Source organism: Polypterus senegalus, chromosome 14 (assembly GCF_016835505.1).
Source record: "Polypterus senegalus isolate Bchr_013 chromosome 14, ASM1683550v1, whole genome shotgun sequence".
Classification (NCBI taxonomy): Eukaryota; Metazoa; Chordata; class Cladistia; order Polypteriformes; family Polypteridae; genus Polypterus; species Polypterus senegalus.
The window spans coordinates 44,237,324-44,253,781 of record NC_053167.1 but is presented as its reverse complement, the minus strand read 5'-3'; the positions used below and the strand labels follow the sequence as shown (position 1 = coordinate 44,253,781).

Here is a 16,458-nt window from a genome sequence, read left to right as displayed (position 1 = left end):
GCTGTTATTTTAATAAATATTTGTGGGTTTTCTGTTAGGCCAAACAAGTCTAACCATTATGCTCTCACCTCCTTCAATAACAGGCATGCATCTCACTGTATGCTTTTCAGTTATTAAACAGTTTTACCTTTGAGGCTATAGTGGAGAGCAGATGGCTATCTGACCATAGATAGATAGATAGATATTTCCATTTTGAATTACCCTATCCTTTTTATTTTCAAAGATACATTGTTTTTTTTTTTAGTTTCTTTTTTTACTGAAATGACATGATTTTAATTGGATACATCTGATCTCACAGGTTTTATCATATATGTTTCCTTAGAAATTCTCAGATGTATATATCTGTTAATTTTATTTTGCTTTAGCAGCAGCTTAACTGTAATTTACAGCTCACACTTTTAATTTTCTCATTTTTCTGAGCTTACATGGATTTTTCCTTATATTTTTATCTTTTACTTGCCAGGGTATGTGCTTTTTGTTTCTGTTTTTTGCTTACTTTTGCAGTTTGTTTATTTCCTTTTCAAGCTTCTGTGAGTTTTGCTATTTCTTGTTTGACTCTCCTGCCAGGAGAAATGCAGTCAAGTGAGGCCCACGTATAAGTTTAATGGACCAATTCTGCAGCATCAGCTCCAAGCCAGAGGTTAAAATAGTTGGGGAGTTTGGATTTCACATGAACAGAAGTACTCTGTCTTTATGATCACTGCATTGTTTCTTAATGAAATACTTAAAGTTAAAAATCCATCAGATTGTTTTTAAAAACTACAACCATTTACACAATCACTGCATGTTATGTAGCACTTCTGTGGGATACTTTGTTACAGTACAACATGTAGACTAGTGCTGTGATTTGTGAGATTTCTACCTATACGTAACAACTTTGTTTTCATTTATTGTTTTTAAATAATACTGGATACACAGTTTTTTTTGTGTTTTAGCAGAGGCTAATGATAATATATGTGCATATTTTGTAAAATGTTTGTTAAGGTTATTGACCTACTTGATTCTTTTTTCCTGTAGAAGTTTTCTTGTGGAGGAACTTCATTTTTAGGGCTCCCTGTTTTCTTAAAAAGTGAGCTAAATTATGGGTTAGCAAATTCATTCATCTGGTGCCACAGCAAACACATGTTAATATTCTTTTCTTTTTAGATAATATTCCTGTAGCTGTCCACAGTTTCCTGCTTCATTCCATGCTTATCTCTGAACAAAACCCTTTGATTTGACTCTTCTTTCATTTCCTGGTAACAAACTGCCTATGAGTGTACTGTCATTTTTGTCTGTGCCTTATCAACATCAGACATAATCTAGTTTCTTATAGCGAAAAAAAGTAAAGTGAACATCCCAGATATGATGTGTAGTTCTAGAAAACCATACGAATCTGCATGTCAGAGTTGAATAAAGTCATATTTCTAGGTAATTATGAAAGGAGTATTAGGTAAGACAGTGTACAAAAGACCACATTTACAAAATTGAATCAGAGGGAGGGATTTAGTGTCCACTTAAATACTCCAGAGTACATTCATTGGACAGTGATACTATTTAATGTACTTCATGCAGAACAGTAGAAACGCAAAAGAAAAAAAATTGTGCAAAATCAGACATCAACAAAATGGAGACTGAACTAGTACCAGGTTGCCTATTTAAAAGTTAAAGAAGTAATGAGCCTTGGTGTTATCCTGGACAGCATTCTCATAAATAAAGCTTCCCAGACTGCCTTCTGCCACATTCATAATATTGCCAGAATTTGTCCTGCTTTGTCTCAGTGTAGCATTAGTTAATTAGATGTTAATCAGTTCTTCCTGACATCTTGAACAAACTTCTTCACAGATTATAGATAATTCAAAACTCTTCCACCAAGGTTCATCATGCACACTAAGCTAGCAGACCACATTACACTTCACCTTATTCGGCTCCACTGTTTGGACTAACTATAAGAGTGAGAGCAAGAGCTTCCAGGATCCAGGTGTCACAATATGAAGTTTTTATTAAAAAAAAAAAAAAAAAAAAAAATGAAGCAGACCAGAAAATTAACCAACTCACCCAGAGGAGGCTCACCTTAAATTTTCTAGGCTCCAACCTCTACCTGATGGCTTCAGCCAGAGCAAATCCCACAAATGGTGAGCTCACAAAAACAACATGAAATGTCCAAAATTTTATTAAAAAGCCCCATAAGAGGGAGGACAACCATCAATTCCTGGATTTTGAATAAATGGGCAACAAAGGATTTTTATGATTTGAGCAAAAAGAGACAAAATGAGTTGCCTAAAACAAGGCCAAAAGCACAATCCAGATATCAGAATCCACAATCAACCACTGCTACAAAGACTCCCTAAGCTAACTAACAAGCAGAGTAAGATGAAGACAGTATGGCGGTCTACCGAGAGGTAGGGTAGAAGATGGACCAATCAGGACTGATAACATGGTTACGACTGGCATGGCATTGACAAATGATCAATGGATCCTCAGCATGTGCAGCTGCGGATAATCCAAAGTGACAACCTAACAGGTGCTGCGATCTTATCAGGAAAAGGAAACATGTGGTGGCAGCAGCCAGATACAAGCTTGCACTGCAGCAGCAGGTCAAGGTGGAATCATAGCCAGGTTGAGCACCACAGTGTTACTGATCCCACTATTGCAGCTGGTGTAAGCAAGCAACACCCAGTCTTCATTGCAGGATTTGCAACATCACCACCACAACAATAAGCTGGAGCACCATAACGAGACACAAAGCAGGGAACCCCCTAGAGGAACACCAAAAATGTTAACCTGGAAACCCAACGTCATGTGACATCAACTCCTCAATAGTCAACTAGATGGACTCAAAAACCAACAATTACATTCAGAAATGGCTAGGCCTTCCTCGATATCTTCCCAACATGGCACTTTTTGGGAAAAATACCTTAGATGAGGAACAGTGTGTAAATGGTGGTCTAAAACATCAAAAAAGGACAGGAAAAACCCATGATATCTGAGGTCGTGAAGGTGGAGGAGGAGTGCTACAAAATAAGAGCTGTAAGTCAGCAATAACAAGGAAGACTGGTAACATGGGAGGCTGTGATTAACAGGACAGTCATGTGGATTGACATGTGGAGAATGCCCCAAGCAAACTGAGCTTCTTGATCAGGACCACTTATGACACCCTTCCAAGTCTTCGGAACCTGCACCTCTGGTATGGCTCGGAAGAGATCGATGAGAGATTGATGGCCTCATGACTAGGTACTGCCTTAGCTAACTTAAATCCTGGAGGCTTGTTGCAAGCATACAGGGTCAGCCCGGTAACTTTACAGTGGCTGATCCCTTTTGTCAAGCAAAGGTGGAAGGCTCAGACTAGCAGCATAAGGATGTGGTCACTTCTATCACCATGATGCTGACCTTGACCATCACTTGAACTTTCCACAACAGATCACTCCAACCCCTTTATGGCCAGACATCATGCTGTGGTCTACCATTACTAGGACGATAATCATGGCTGAATTCACTGTTCCACAGAAAGATGGGATGAAAGCTGACTTTGAGAGAAAAAGGTAAAAAGTATGCAGAACTGTTAGCTGCATGCTCACGAGCAAGGTAGAGGCCTTCATCTTCCCAGTAGAGGTATGTTGCAGAGGATTCATTGGAAATTCCTATCAGGTTCCTGAGGTCCCTTGGGATTACAGGCTCAAAGTCTTGAAGAACTGGCAGAAGAGGTGCAAGAGGGGAACTTATGGCTCTGGCTCAGAAGAAAGGATAAAGTATGGGGAAAGCAAGGATCCTAAGAGCTGGCCCCAGGGGGGTGGTAGGGGCACATCCCTACTGCTGCTGCACCACTACAAGATGTTCCAGGATTAAAGGAATGAAATAACAGTGAAGGGTGGCTCCCAGCTGATGACCCTGCAGCCAGCAAGGTGATAATGTTGGAGGTGCATCAGGCAGAAATGTCCAGCAGGTGGTCCCACCTGTACTCTCATTTAGAAGTAAGAGTGTCACAAAAACCAGTAAATGCAAAAAACATAATGATATTCACAGAATTCCACAGTAGACATGATCTCAGGCTCTTGAGCCCTCTAAGTTGACTTAAATTGCTAGAGGGAGGCCTCAAGAATGGTGACATCAGGGTGGTCCTGCCTCCTGCAGTTCATTCCCAAAGACCAAGCAGCATAAGTAAACTTAAAGAGACAGTACATAATAAACCAATAATATATATAATCAGCAACCATAACATAAAAATATGAAAAGCAATTGTAAGAGCCATCTTCCTAGTTCTATAAAATGTATGAATATTTACTAGATGATAATGCATAAAATATGGGAGGTTCCTAAAACCCCCGTGAATAGAATTGAGTTGGTATTTTCCTGTCATTTCTTAACAGTTTTTGAGTAAACAATGTTCTTTAGTAAGTGTTTAGCCTTGCCTTGTGTAAGGTACAGAGGCATACGGTTTTTTAACCGTGTCCTTGAAAGAATTCTTTTTATGCTCGCGTTCGTGCTTATGCACGGCACTGAGCCTGGCGCATATCTAAGTGCCAACGGCCTAAGGGTCTTTTGAGTGTGAAGTAACTCATAAATTAAAAGATCTAAGTTTTGAACCGTATGTTTAAAGCATACAGAAGAAGAAATAAATAACCTTTAAGTACAGAAGTAACCAAAGCTTCATAAGAAAAACTAAATTTATAGAAGATACATTTTTTTCCCTTTATTCTTTGTGTGTAACTATTTTTCTTTGTATTCTTGTATGGATTATTTGCCTTTAACTTTCACTAAATATTTTTAAAAACAAACTTTTGGACTGAGAGATTTCTTTGACACGCGTCTTACCCGTGCCTGACTTTGCCTTATACAAATGTGGCTACAGCAATAATACAATGACAGAAAAAAATAAAATACATTAACACATGTTATGTTGCACCAGGATACTGTAAGTCAGATATGGGGTCATGATCAAGGTTCATCAGGTTCTGCCAAGGCCAAAATTAACTATCAAAGTCACCGTATCCAACCAAATACTCCGCATAGGCATATACCATCTATAAATATCGAGTTTACCTTTGTGGCCAACACTGAACAACAGATTCAGGGATTCATAGAAATTCATACAGAGACTACAATATGTCCTCTTTTGTATTTACAATAACTGCAATGAATATTGTCTGACAGTGCCTGGTGAATAGATCTTTAATGGAAAAGTGAAGAAAGATCATGAAAATCTATTGAGTGTGTCAACTAAAATGTACATTATCTTTTTCTTAACAGGACCCTGTGTTCTCAAATTCAGTTTATTTTCCAAGTTATTAATCTGAAAGATCACATACTGTCTTTGCTGCCCTATGTTAAAAGGAAAGTTCAAACAGGGATAGAAGGGGAGCATGAAAATCTGTGAAATCTGACAACTAATAAACCTCGGAACATCATAAAAAATGCATAGAGAACACTGGGTTTCCTGTTCCTCTGGGTCGTTCTTATTTATTTATTCCCTTTATACCTTTTTTGAGAAATCCCATGTTGGTCCTGTCAGACTGGCTCTACCTTGCCCTTCACCTAATGAAAGGGCCCTGATCCAAAGAGCATTGCTGTTTTTCACACTAAAGAATAAAATGTTGAAAAAGGTTAACTAAATTGGAAAAAAGAGAAAAATGGTAAAAGCCTAGCAAGTTCTGTCATTCTTCATTTGATTATCACATTGACATCCCATAGCAAGTTTGCATTGGTTTTTGTATATAGCATTTATTCATTTTTTTGTACAGTTGTATTTTCTCCCCTTATCTGATTTTTGTTACTAGGAGAGATTGAGGGGGACTGTATTTGTTGTATATATTAATTGTCTGCCTTTTTTGCTATTTTTGTTTCCTGTTGTGTGAGTGTCATAGTTGACTGGAATTTCAGTTTTCCATCCTTTTCTGTTTTTGTGGTAGCATCTGTAAATTAAGAACACTTGTTTTTTTCCACTATTTATATTTTGAGGTCTGTGTCTTCCAACCCTCTTACTGTCAATCCTGATGGTTCAAGAACTACAAGTGCCCAGAGTGTAGCATGGTGCCAACGCCCAGTACATTGTGCACCCCACTTTATGACAGGAGTGTGGTGGAAACCTATAGTAGAATATACATTATCACTGCCTTCTAAATTTTGGGATGTCATGAAGAAAGTTTCTAAAGAAATGTTTAATAGGAATTGTTGTGTCATCCTTCCACATTGAACAACAAAACTTAAGCCAGCCACAAAATCCACACCAAAAAAGGCCAGGCTTCCCTCAGTTCTGGTCTAAGGGTATGGATTTGACCCAAGCCCTACTTAAAAGCCGGACTATGACCTGCACAAGCTCAAAAATGGGGCTCCAGTCTAAAATTAACCAGAAGGTTATGGAAAATGGAGAAGAAGAAAACTGTGAATCCTCAAATGAAAAAATGAAACAAAATACTTTATAATTAAATAATTTATTTGTCAAGAAAGATCACAAAAGGCAGGACACATGAATAAACACAACAAAAACACATTTAAAATAGGTTTTCTAAGCAAAACCAGACAAAATACAAATGACAGTATCCATGAGCCAGGGTCCAAAACCAGAAAAAAAAGCAAGAAACAAAAACTAACCGCAATTAGTGCCAAAGCTGCTGATCCTTCTTCAGCTTTGGGCTTAAGTTTTTCTTGGGTTGGTACCACAGCTACCTAATTAGGGAGCCCCTACTACTCCATAAGCTCCACATACAGGAGGCAGGGCAGATAACATAAAAAACACTCCATATATACTTAACATAAAATGTAACAGTAAAATTAAATTCTGTACTACTATCCATCCATCCATCCATTATCCAACCCGCTATATCCTAACTACAGGGTCATGGGTGTCTGCCGGAGCCAATCCCGGCTAACACAGGGCACAAGGCAGGAAAAACAAACCCCGGGCAGGGCGCCAGCCCACCACAGTCTATACTACTAGCATTCTATAAATACGACACATAAAAAGACACACCAAAGGCAGAATTAGGAATACTTAAAATGATAATATATATTTTTTAAACAACAACAGAAAGACTAAATAAACAAAAAAAATTAAACTTAAGCCAGGACAGGAAAGGAAAAATAAATTTTCTGTTAGTATTTCACGGGTCTGTATCATACTTGTTTACATTAATTACCAGTGATTAAAATGTTGTTTACATTATTATCGGTTAAAATGCACAGCCAAATGAAGCACCAGCAGTTCGTGATTTCCCTGCATTTTTCTCCACTTGATGTCTTGCCGTATCTCTAGCTTGTTGTTTTCCATCCTGTTAATGTTGTGGTCCCCACCGTTATTAAGTCCATCAGGCAAACCGAGACTGTCCTCAGGTTACCTCTAAAGGGCCTGCATTCGTTTTAATGGCTTTACCGCCTGTTAAATTTATGCCACTACAAGCTTTATTAGAAGCAACAATACCAGACAGCTTCGCTTGTTTCCACTGCTTTATAAGTGGACTTTAAAAGGTCAACTGTTTTTTAGAAAATTTATTATTCCCAATTTCAGTAAATGTAATGACTGTTGGCTTTAGCAGCTTATTCTCACTTGGGTGAGCAACTGTATTTTTCTCCCTTTTTTGAACCAGCACCATTTCTTCTTCAGCTCACATTATTTAGTAGTTTCAGTCCAGTTCTTTGCTTCTAGAGTTATGGAACACTACAACTTTTGCATATCTTTAATTACTTTGGAAACTTTTATTAGATCACCTTTATTCTGTGAAACCATACTATTAGAAAGCCTGCTCTATATTAATATCATCTGCTTATTCATCTCCAGGAACTAATACAGGAAAGCTTACTCTTATTAAGAATATACTCATAACCCATATGTTCACTTGTGATTGAAAAGTGACAAAATAAATTTGAAAAATCTCAAACTGCCGGCTAAGTTAATAAAGGCCCCGATTATTTGTGACCTTTTCAAAATGAGAAAGTGTACCTCTCCACGCATTTTTATCCTTTGTAAAGTTTTTTTAATCACATTTCTAATAATTTTCCATTTCAACATAGCTCTCATAATAGCACCATATTATACAACATCAACACCTTAAACAACTGTGACCTAAACAGTGGTAACAAGCACAAAACTGTCTGACCAGCATATTCTCTAAATCCTTTTCCCGTCATTACTAGGACAACCTTACGCCTTACAGAACAGTGGTGATAAAAAAACAACTTGTTAAGTATGTCAGGTATTAAATTCAGCAGTTTGCTCTCAAAACCTTTGTTATTCAGATCTAATTAACCAGGGTCAGAGTTAGGAGGGGTCAGAGCCTTTATTTTCTACTAGCATGCACTTGCAAAGGTAAAGGTAGCAGGCTTATTTTTGTACTAATTATTGGATTGGTGTCTTTCTTGACATTGTAACTCTCCATGTAACGAACACTCGCTGTTCTATATATAAGTCTGCATTTTAAGGTTCAAATTCAAGTCTGTTTAAATTCCAGAAAGTTTAACATTTTAATCAAAGAAATATTCAAATGAGAGTAATTGATTAAAAGACCAAATCAATTCCCAAAAGTGTTTTACATACCTGATACCTTATATCCACTTACAGATAATCAGTAATGACTTTTTGGGAAGACTGATTACCTATATTTAAAAAAAATACTTTCAATGTGGTCTTGAATGGATATTTCTCAACAATCTCAACCTGTTATTTTTGCACTGTGTAAATCACACTGTACCATGACTAAGTGATCAGTGACAAGCTATTTCAAACTGAATATTATTTATATTGGAAATAAAAAGCTAAGAATTACACAATATGTTTAAAATTAGAGGAATTTTAGAGGCATAAAAGGTGGTTTTGGGCACAGGTAATCTATCCACTCCCTAAACCCTGTTAATTAAATTTTAATGTTGTTGATAGCCAGAATCTTAATCCAAGAGCAATGGATGTGTGGCAGGAACCAACACTGGACAGGGTGTAAGTACATTATAATTCACCCTTACTTACACTGGGCCAATTTACAGTCACCAGTCAATCTAAGAGGAGAGACATGAAGTCATGTAGTCACACCATGAATCATCCCAGTTTGGACATTTGGGCTGTATTATCTGCTTGTAGCTAGCTGCAAACCTGCAATGTTTGGATTAGAAAGGCTCCTTCTACACTGAGCAATAGAAGCACTTCTTTTCTAAGGCACACAGACACTCCTTGTAGGCACTGCAGATGAAACACCGCCTGGTGAAGTCAGCTAATCTCACTCTCACTCAGCCCCCATTGTTTATGCATCACTGCAACCAAGCTCTGTCCATTCACAGTCCCAGTCCTGCCAACTACACTAAGTATTGTGTCATGAAATCACATCACAATTCATTGGTGTTGACACCTGCCTAATGCTGCTGTGACTCACAATAATGCTGTAATAAAGTAAACTTAGTCAATAAATGGATGAATAGATATTATGAAAAAGACACTTTCCCTGCCACCTTAATAAACCATTGTTTAGAAGGTGGGTATATGTTGGTGCACCTGGAGCTAGAACACAAGAGAATGCAGCTATTTATAATTTTCTTTACTGTTGGGTTTGTATCAGAGTGTCAGGATTACTGCACATGAAAACATGACCAGGAATATTAAAGGATGTTACATGATATAACTTTAAGTACAGAATGACTGTGATGGGCCTTTTTTTTCCCATAATTCAATCTGTTGCAAATTTTATAATACCATGACTAGAATAAGCATACTGATTGGACGGGATTTTAGATAGTCATTTCCAATATTTAAGAAGTGTGTCTGCCTGTACATTGCTCAACTACTTATTTTCATACATCTTGTTTGGATGTTAAGGTTCATGTAAAGACTTAAAAGCTTAACAATTCACTAAAACTTGTAGCAACATTGACCTATGTAGTCTGAATTTTGATGCATGGTCCACTACGGAAATGAATGCCATTGTTTTACTGGTGCTACTGTACACGAAGTATAACCTCATTTTTATTGATTTTTCTCATTTTAAGGTATTCGAAACTCTCAGACCCTGCTAACTGGCTAAAAATTAATGCAACCAGCGGCCAGATCACCACCACGGCAGTTCTGGATAGAGAGTCGAGCTTCATTAAAAATAACATTTATGAGGCCACCTTCCTAGCTGTTGACAATGGTAAGTTTAATCCTACTAACTGATCATATCTGTTATGGCTATGACAGAACATACTATCACTAAACCAACTAAATCTATTTGTTGGTTACAGAAAGCTGCAACAAGTAAAAGGCAGAAATCCACCCTGCATGAAATGCCAGTCCATCTAGTATAATACTTCCAGGAAAAGAAAATGTTTGTACAAACTACAAAAAAGAAGTCTTACTGCTGTTTGATCTTTTAAAAAATGTTATAATGAGCTGATCATTCATAAACATTCTGAGATCTGTGGGAGGGTAAAGAATACCCAAAAATAAATGAAAGTCCTGCATCAGCACGGCACTCACATTTGTAGCTGATGGTTAGAACTATTTAATTATCTTCAAAAGCATTTACCATACTGTCTATTTAATATTAAACCTTTTAACTTTTTACCCTGCCCATATTTTAGTAATTTCATTACTGATATATACTCAGTTTACTAACACAATATTACATTACATCCATCGAGTTAGAACTTCGATGCAGATGGTGGAAGTAGTTAATCTGTTTAAGAGCCAATGAAAGGACTTTTTGCTAGAGACTAATGCATTGTGAAAAGTAGAGAGAATAGCATTATTTTGTGTTTATCTTTTTCATTATTTCAAGGTTGTTTTTTAATTTTGTTTAATTTATGTTTATACAGTACCTCTTACCGGGTTTTGCATTTTAAGTACTAAACACAATGAGAATTTGAATACATTCTGGTACATTAGTTGTAAAACATTTGAATTATAATTGCAATAATCTACCAGTAACAAACACTGTAAAAATCAGATCACAAATCTACAAGTTCACTTGGTCAGTATTTCAGTTTTTTAAGTGCACATTCAACACATGTTATCTCTCACGACTTACTGATTACTGACTAACTGAGCATGGGAATGGTGCTATATAAAAAATAGTATCATAATTGTTATTTCCTTCCATCCATTTTCCAAACCCGCTTAACCTGAGTAGGGCTGCAGGGAAACTGGAACCTATCCCAACAAGAATTGGGTAGAAACCTTCCCTGGACACGGCGTCAGCCCATCATGGGGTGAACATACACACATTTACATTTACATTAACTTCTTGGTAGACACTTTTATTCAAAGTGACTTAGAAAAGAGGTAAATATAATTGTGTAACATTAGGCTAGGCCCTGTTCATTCAGCAGATGTAGTAGGACAGTTAAAAGCTGATTGCCACAAGTGTAAAGATGTAATAACTAATACATTTGCAATCATAGATTAACAATCATTAAAGCAATTAAACTTAATGTGACAACAAATCAACTAACAGTATGAAAGATTACAAAGCACTTTCTTCTTCTTCTTCTTCTTCATCAGTTAGATATTCACAGAACAGATGGGTTTTCAATTGCTTCTTAAATACATTGAGGGAGTCTGCAGTACAGATCATCATCAAGTCCTTCCATGAAAACCCTAAATACAAAGAGGACTGTTTGATTTATGTTAGGTAGATTGCCCAGAGGGGACTGGGTGGTCTCATGGTCTGGAATCCCTACAGATTTTATTTTTTTTCTCCAGCCTCTGGAATTTTTTTTTTTTTTTGTTTTTTCTGTCCACCCTGGCCATCGGACCTTACTTATTCTATGTTAATTAATGTTGACTTACTTTTATTTTTTATTGTGTCTTCTATTTTTCTATTCTTCATTTTGTAAAGCACTTTGAGCTACATTTTTTTTGTATGAAAATGTGCTATATAAATAAATGTTGATTGATTGATTTAGATGGAGGTGGGTGCCTATTCCACTAACTAGGAACTACACAGGAAAAGAGTATGGATTAAGACTTGATACCATGCAGAGGCAACATCACCAGATGTTGTTCTCTGGCAGACCTTAGTGGGTGAGAAGGAGGATATCACCTCACTGGTATCTCCATATACTCAGGTACAGACCCATTGACTACAGTGTAGGCAAGCATCAGTGATTTGAACTTAACGCGTGCTGCTGCAGGGAGCCAATGTAGCAACCTGAAAAGAAGAGTGACACGTGCCTAGCTCAGCTGGTTAAATACAAGACAGGCTGCTGCATTTTGGACCATTTGCAGCAGATTGATAGCACATGCGGGTACTCCTGCCCAGAAGAGAGTTTCAGTAGTCCAGAGGAGACAAGACCAATGCCTGGACCCGAAGTTGTGCTACAGATAAGGTCTGATCTTGCAAATGTTGTACAGTGTGAACTTGCATGAATGAGAGCGAGCAGAAATGTGGTCAGAAAAAAAATAACAGCTCATCAATCACCAACCCAAAGTTACATACTGACGTGGCAGGTGTTAGTGACAGTGGGGCAAGCTGTACAGAGATGGGGAATTGAACAAACTGGTTGGCCGGGATCACAAGAAGCTCTGTTTTTGCCAGGTTGAACTGCAGATGGTGGTCCTTCATCCAGATGAGATATCAGTAAGACGTGCAGAGAATATAGCTGATACCGTGTTGTCCTTCAGGAGGGAAGGACAGGTACGGCTGCAGCATAGCACTGATAAGAGAACCCTTGGGATTGAATGATGGAGTTCAGCAAGATGGTGTACAGAAAGAAAAGTAGAGGACCCATCATCGATCTTTGGGGCATCCTTTGCATGTTTGATATGCCTTTGAAAACACTCCTTGCCAGGACACACTGTAGAATCTGCCTGAGATGTAGGACTCAAACCATCTGAGAGCAGTCACAGTGATACCAGTGTCAGAGAGGAAGGCAAGAGGAATATTGCGGTTGACCATGTCGAAGACAGAAGAAAGGTATTTTTCTTCTTTGATCCCTAACTGGCATTTGGCTTGGATTGGCTCCTAAGCCTGTATGCTGCTGTGGGTGGATTTCATTCATAAAGTTTTTTCCATGCCTGGTGGTCCATGGAAAGGTCTAGAGGGATCTAGAGGAGAGGTCTAGAAGGATAAGGACTGATGACATGTTGGTAGCTCTAGCAAATCATAGCTGGTTGACCGTAGTTGTTACTGGTGAGTATCGAGCAGTCCATTCTGTACAAGGAAGGAAGGGACCTGGTTACAAACAGCACATTCAAGTATTTTAGAAAGAAAGTAAAGGAGAGAGACAGGCCTGTGACTGTTAACTTGGGATGGACTGAGTGTAGGCTTTTTGAGGAGTGGGGTTATCAGAGCGTGTTTGAAAATGGTAGGAATGTGCCTGAGCTGAGGGAAGTGTTAATGATGTGTGTAATTGCAGAGATGAGTGATGAGGAAATAACCTTAAGGAGATATGAGGGGTAGGGTCAAGTGGACAAGTAATGGGGTGATTGGAAAGGAAGTTGAAACCATCAGTGGCAGAGACTGGAGAGAATGTGGAGAATGTTGGGTGATGGTTGGGATGAGGCATAATGGGTGGCAGTGAGGATGAAAACTGACTGTTGATAGCAGCCAACCTATCCTGAAAAAAGCTGGCAAAGTCATCAACAAACAAGGAGATTGGGGTAGGAGGTGGAGGAGGGTTAAGAGGGAAGGTGAAAGTGGAGAACAGAGAACACGTGTCAGTGGAGCTGTTAATTCTGATCTGATAGAACCTTACCTTACTGTTGATGGTGGTAAAAGAAAATGATGCAAGAAGGGATTGATACTTAGCTAGATGCACACATATGTATCAGGGGCCCATTTAGAATTGCCTGTTCACCTAACCTGCACACCTTTGGACTATGAGAGGAAACCAGAACTCCCAGAACAAACACACATGGGCACGTGGGGACAGTACAAACTGTACACAGGGAGTATCCTGAACTCAAACCCTAATGTACATGTTGTGAGGAATCATGTGGCTTATTATGACTGTTTCTGTAGTTAAATATCCCTTTACTAAATGTATTTTGAGCTTAGAAATTGAATAATCATTTATTAAAAATTATGCTGCGACTCATTTTCCTGCATGTTTTACCAAGTAAGCTGGACATTGCATAATACATCATTTGACTGAAGAAACTATTCACATAAAAACTTTCAAATTATTTTCTTTTTCAAGACAAATTTAGCTTTACTATCAATATGAGCAAATGTGGGTATGTGCATAAGTATGCCTTGCAAAGGGACAGTGACCATTCAGTGGTTTGGCCTATTGCCTCCTTATCCTGGAAAAGTTTGTTAGAAAGTGAATGAATTGTTATTTATTTAACAGTTATCTTTATTCGAAGTGGCTTAGAAAAACAAACCATTATACACATGGCTTGAGTGCGTCAAATGTTAACAAACAATAAGCAAGTTAAATCAAAGTCAAACACAATTAAATGGCTAAACATATAGTCAAAGCTTTCTGTTCCATGCATCCAGAAAGCTTGTGTTTCCTTTCAGTTTAAAGAAAGAGCATGGATGGCCATTAATCTGTTGTTTAAAGTGGACATCTCTAGTGATGGTATTCAAAAACCTTCAATTGTAGAAAATACAAAATGTGAGTGGCAAGGATTCTGTGTGCACTGAGCAAAATGAGAGCAGATAGATAGATAGATAGATAGATAGTAGTTGATGTATAAAAATATTTTCTTTTAATATTTTTATTTATTGTTTATGAACATGATATGGACAAAGTTTTTCTTTTTCTCTCTTTTTTAAAACTTAATTTGGTTATCAAAGGAGTGCACTGTAGCAGTTTTCGTGAGTTTTCATGATCTCTCCTGTCCATATGGACTTTCTTTCTCCCATATGATTGCTTCTTGTCTTCCCTCATTCTATTTGCAGGTTCAAAAAGTACTGAGTGATAGATAATTAAAATTATACGGCTGAAGACTGAAATGTAGGTAATCTTATGTCTTGCTTTTACAGGATCTCCTCCTGCAAGTGGAACAGGTACACTCCAAATTTACCTGATAGACATAAATGACAATCCACCAGAGCTGCTACCGAAGGAGGCCCAGATCTGTGAGAACCCAAACGCTAATGCCATCAACATTACTGCAGCAGATGCTGACACCGACCCCAATGTTGGCCCTTTTATCTTTGAACTGCCTTCGTATCCTTCTGGAGTTCAGCGCAACTGGACTATCACTCGGCTTACTGGTGAGAGCAGTCCTTTCATGATTCAGATTAAATATGAGACCATTGATTTAGCCTTTTTTAAATGAGGTGAAGAAAACAAGAGTTTCTGATGTTATGTAATCAAAGAAAAGAATATGTTAATATTATTAATAATATTTAGAAAATTTCAGAAATAGGTTTTTTACACTTCACAGATCTGTACACTCAGCATCTTTGATATGTTAAAACAAAACACAGATTCCATATATAGTTACAACTACATGAGAGAATTGTCATTTGAATATTAAAGTAAAAAAAAATGCTTCTCCCCACAGGTGACTATGCACAGCTGAAGTTGAGTCAGCGCATTATGCATCTTGAATCTGGGGTATATGATGTTCCCATTATAATCACAGACTCAGGGAATCCCCCTCTGTCAAACACAACTGTGATCAAAGTCAAGGTTTGTCCTTGTGATGAGAACAGAGACTGTATGACAATTGGAGCTGTAGCTGCTGCTGGACTTGGTACTGGAGCCATCATTGCAATTCTTATCTGCATCATCATCCTGCTCAGTGAGTATACTAGAACATTACGTATACTACCTAGTTAGCACTCAGAATCAGGGCAACAGGACACTACAAATCTCAGTAACTAGAGCATATAATGATCAACCCTCGGCAATGACTGATGTATTTTTCTGTCTTAACTTTTCTAGTGGAATAAACTGGAAGTCATAGAACATCCTTAAGCAGTTTAATGCAATATACAATTAGGTCTATAAGTATTTGAACAGTGATATAATTTTCATAGTTTATGCTCTGTGTGCCACCACAATGGATTTGAAATGAAGCAATTAAGATGTGATTGAAGTGTAGACCTGCAGTTTTAGTTTAAGGCATTCAACAAAAACATTTTAGGAGCCATTTAGAAATCACAGCCATTTTTTACATGGTCTCTCCATTTTTACAGGCTAAAAAGTATTTGGACAAAGCAACATAATCATGAATATTAAAATCATTTTCAATGCTTGCTTTAAAATTCTTTGCAGTCAATGACAGGCTGAGGTCTGGAAACCATGGCCTTCATCAACTGCAGGGTTTCCACCCTACTGTTGCTTTGCCAGGCCATTACTGCAGCTGTCTTTAGGAGCTGCTTGTTTGTTGGATTTTCTGCCTTCAGTTTTGTCTTCATCAAATGAAATGCATGTCAAATTGGGTTGAGGTCAGTTGATTGACCTGGTCATTTTAAGAATATTCCACTTCTTTGCCTTGAAAATCATTTGGTTTGCTGCCACAGTATGTTTTGCTTCATTGTCCATCTGTATTGTGAAGTATTGTTGTAACGGCCACCAAGACCAGTGGCCTGGAAAGATGAGAAACATCAGACCTGACAAGCT

The 16,458-nt window shown here is 37.8% G+C and overlaps 1 protein-coding gene across 1 annotated transcript in view; it reads left to right on the top strand.

Moving 5' to 3' along the window:
* The window catches only part of cdh4 (cadherin 4, type 1, R-cadherin (retinal)), a 1,132,965-nt gene that overhangs the window by 1,089,853 nt on the left and 26,654 nt on the right, over positions 1-16,458 (top strand). The window contains exons 12-14 of the mRNA XM_039735522.1: positions 9,943-10,085; positions 14,868-15,101; positions 15,395-15,634. Coding sequence (XP_039591456.1) covers positions 9,943-10,085; positions 14,868-15,101; positions 15,395-15,634 — 617 coding nt within the window. The remainder of the gene's footprint in view (positions 1-9,942; positions 10,086-14,867; positions 15,102-15,394; positions 15,635-16,458) is intronic.